The sequence below is a fragment of the Olea europaea genome, unplaced genomic scaffold, assembly GCF_002742605.1.
Source record: "Olea europaea var. sylvestris unplaced genomic scaffold, O_europaea_v1 scaffold2594, whole genome shotgun sequence".
Taxonomy (NCBI): domain Eukaryota; kingdom Viridiplantae; phylum Streptophyta; class Magnoliopsida; order Lamiales; family Oleaceae; genus Olea; species Olea europaea.
This window is the reverse complement of record NW_019244249.1, coordinates 1-3,699: the sequence shown is the minus strand read 5'-3', so window position 1 is coordinate 3,699 and position 3,699 is coordinate 1. Positions and strand designations below refer to the sequence as shown.

General features: G+C 34.2%; 1 protein-coding gene across 1 annotated transcript in view; it reads right to left on the bottom strand.

The window, feature by feature from the left end:
- The window catches only part of LOC111382962 (KH domain-containing protein At4g18375-like), a 7,017-nt gene extending 3,373 nt beyond the window's left edge, over positions 1-3,644 (bottom strand). The window contains exons 1-6 of the mRNA XM_023007007.1: positions 3,544-3,644; positions 2,826-2,954; positions 2,493-2,608; positions 2,314-2,392; positions 2,052-2,117; positions 1,860-1,865 (exon numbers count right to left, since the gene is read on the bottom strand). Of these exons, the coding sequence (XP_022862775.1) occupies positions 1,860-1,865; positions 2,052-2,117; positions 2,314-2,392; positions 2,493-2,608; positions 2,826-2,954; positions 3,544-3,615 (468 nt within the window). The 5' untranslated portion in view covers positions 3,616-3,644. The remainder of the gene's footprint in view (positions 1-1,859; positions 1,866-2,051; positions 2,118-2,313; positions 2,393-2,492; positions 2,609-2,825; positions 2,955-3,543) is intronic.
- Between the last annotated feature and the right edge of the window lie 55 nt (positions 3,645-3,699).

Sequence of the window (3,699 nt, the reverse complement as noted above, 5' to 3'; positions counted from 1 at the left end):
TTCACAAAGTGACTGAGGCAGGCACTTTAACTTATGACTTGTGGAGAGCTCGTTTTGGTAAACTTAAAAATGTTACCTGTACATTACTTATTCACTTATAAGCAGCAGTACTTTTTTCAATATCTACATTTATGTCAGTTGTAAGTAATTAAATGTTTGGAAAACAATTACTTGCTGGCAGACTTAGAATATGAAATTTCTGCAAAAGCCGTTATGACGCTTTTATGTGGTCAGAAATGGAATAGTATAGTTGCAATCATGACCATGAGATATTGTGGTTATGATGGTAGAGAATTCCTATCACTATGGGCTTGCACCAAAGTTCTCATAACTCATCTTTTCACCTAAGACATGGATGAGCTCATGACACATTCAAGATGAGTTCCCTTACTGTACATTATTTGATGATTTTTAGCTGATGAAAATAGAATTTTGTGAAAGTATTTTGGAATCTAACGGTTTTATTAAAAGCATGTTTGGAAAGTTATGAACTGCTTAAATAAAAATAGATAAAAATGAGTTATGGAAAAGTGGATAGTACTTGAAATATAAGGATAAAAGTTGCTCAAGTATTTATAGACAGACATGAGCCAAACATAGGCTAAGCAGGTTTAGATCTAGTAATGAACCAAAAGGATGGCAAAAAGGAGTTATGTATTGATCCAAATTTGTTGGCAACAGGGTTTAGTTTTTAGTTTTGTATATTTAAAATAAGCTAAAATTAAAGTTACTTTTGTAATACTAAATTGATATACTTCTCATTTAAGTAATTTTGAAATTTTAATGAACTGGTAATTATTATTTTTCTACCAATTTATTTGAATTTCATTTTATAATTAAGAACAGAATTAAATTTAGAGCCTGTTTGAGCTTCATTTCATTGTAAGAATGCATTTTGACATATCAGATTGATTGAGAATATGTAGTTAAAAAATAAAGAAAAATTTCGGGTTTGCGTATAATATTATTTCATTAAAGAATGTGTGGTTGAAAAGAAGAGATAGAAATATATGCTGAAAATAATGCGAAATAATTTAATATTTCTGATATGTAAACTATTTATTATTAAATAATCTAATAGAATTCTTCTTGAAGATCTTACTTGTAATTAGTAAATGATGATATGGATGAATTTTTTCCCCTTGTTCTAGTAGAGGATTAGTAATCTTGTTATATGATTACTGGTTGGTACTTTATTGATTTGTCACTTGCTAGTTTGTTGATCTATTTTTCTAGATTCTAGTTACAAATCCAACTTCCAATTTTGTTGAAATGTTTTATCATGGATAATCTAAATACATGTATGATTGGTTATAGTTTAATCATTCATGGCCAACATACTTTTATCCATACATTTTATAGGATCCACAACTTATAATCACTTAAAATTTAACTTAATCACCTACTAAACATACATTAAATGGTTTATGGTCTGTTATGAGCATAATTTTGCATTCTTATAAATTTTTAAATCATTTTAATGGGTTTATTTGAGGCTTCTGCCTCACCTAACATACGCAGAACACACCAGTGCCTGACTTAGCCTTTTGAACACCAGCTGGGGAAAGGAAGTTAATTGGATGTTGAGATATAATTTTCTAAACTTTATTCACTAATTGCATGAGCATAAGAAATGAACTGTAGTCATTTGTATCTAGCTGAAGTAAAACAAAAGAAATATCCGAAAGCATGTTTGAAAATGTTTATGTACGGTGTAAATCATAAATAGATAGAAATGAGTGGTGGATAAGTGAGCCTTGTGAGTACCTCGAAATGTGTGGAAAAGAGTGACTTAAGTGTTAAAAGCTAAACATATGCTGAGACAGACCAGAGGAAAATGAGGATGGCAGTGAACATACCTGATTCTATATAAAGTCACAGTGTCACACATTAATGGAACCCAAAGGGCCTGATTTAGTAGTATTTGTGGAAGAGTAAATTGGTAAGCATACAATGAAACAAAGACGGCGAAATTCCTCAAAAAAATACCACTGGGATAAGATAACATGCAGAATTTTATGCATTCTAATTAAGGAAAGGCTGAATCAGACAAGGAAAGAACTTCTAATGACTTGGAGAAGAATTCTTCGCAGATCACCAAGGAAGCATATAAGTGTCTGATGAAAGGCAAGAATAAATACAAAATAGGGACATACAGGTAGATTAATAGTACATGACAAGAAGGAATCCAGATAAGCAGTTGAAAATTAGGAATTTTCAGAAATTGCAAACTCATGGTTCAAGCAAGCATTAGATACTTGTACCAATCAAGCAAGAGTATTCAGATTGGGACGAGATAATGCCTTATAGAACCTGCATTTCATAAGGAGATGGTCGTTCAGCACTTAGATCTATACATATGAACAGCACAGAGGGCATGCGAGGAAGAGACCTGGATCAATCACATATATATCAAAAGACAGGAGAAGAAGCTGAGAGGAAGGAATAGGAACAAACTGAAGGATCCATGTATTATGAGTTTGACAATCAACTCAACATCAAATACACGAGAAAAGCATATCAGAAGTAAGATGCACAAAGGCTCGATAAACATCCTATCAACTTCTACCATGGATGAATCGAACTTATCAGGCAACACAGGTAGAACCTATACCGCTTGAAAACAGAACATGCTACTAAACTTCCAGCAACATCTTCATAAGATTTCCTACAGAAGAAAACTTAGTCCAGCAGAAGCCTATGAAATAAAATACTCTCAATGATGGTAACCTAAAGGAGCTTCAGAGGAGAAACTATTGATGGAAGAACCCAACACCGAAACACAGTTTTCAACTACAACAGGACCAAAGTATCTTCATAATTTAAGTAGCCATTATGAATGCTTGAATCAAGTTTTCAGCTGCACGCTTCTGCTCCGGTGTGCCTGATATTAAAGCCACACGATCACCTCGGGAGGATTTGGAATCTGAAATCTCTACTGCTGCACCAGATATCTGGAAGAGAATGTGTGCATGTGAGAATGTAAGTTCAAATCGAAATGCGAAATTCATGCAAAAATCACAATAACCCAGACAGCCTAATGCGCCCCCACAACCCCAAAAATGCCCTTCCCAGCAGGGAAGAGAATTTGCCCTAAGAGGAGTTCCAGGATTTTCAAGGGAACAGCTTATATATGTCCTAGCCTGCCAATTGATGCAATTCTATAGTAGTGGCTCAACAGACCTGATAAGCTTAGCCACACACGGTCAATATCTAGGATAACAGTTCACAAACATAAAATTCAAGAATTCACAACTAGACCACCCAAAATTAGCAATTGAAAAGAAACCGAATTGTATCAGGTCTGCCATCATGCTGGAAAATCTTAACTTGCAAGTTAAGCAGACTTTCAGTCCTGGACAACTGAAAAAAGATTTACCTCCTGCTGGTATGCAGCAAACTTTGTAGCCCAAATCACCGAAGTTTTTGATTTAGGGAGAAATAGCAGGAAAATGAAGTGAAAAGAGGAGGAACGTTCCAGACAAAAAAGAAGAGAAATACAGAACTTACTGGTCATTGCTCTGTGAAAGTAAAACAACTCACCTTACGTATATTTTCAATATTCATGCCACCTTTGCCCATGACTTTACCAACTGCATATGCAGGTACAACCATTTCCAGAGTTGAAGGTGGAGGCAATCTGCTTAACAAGGTAAGGTTATGATTAAAGAAATACTTTAAAGATTTCAGAAAGATTAA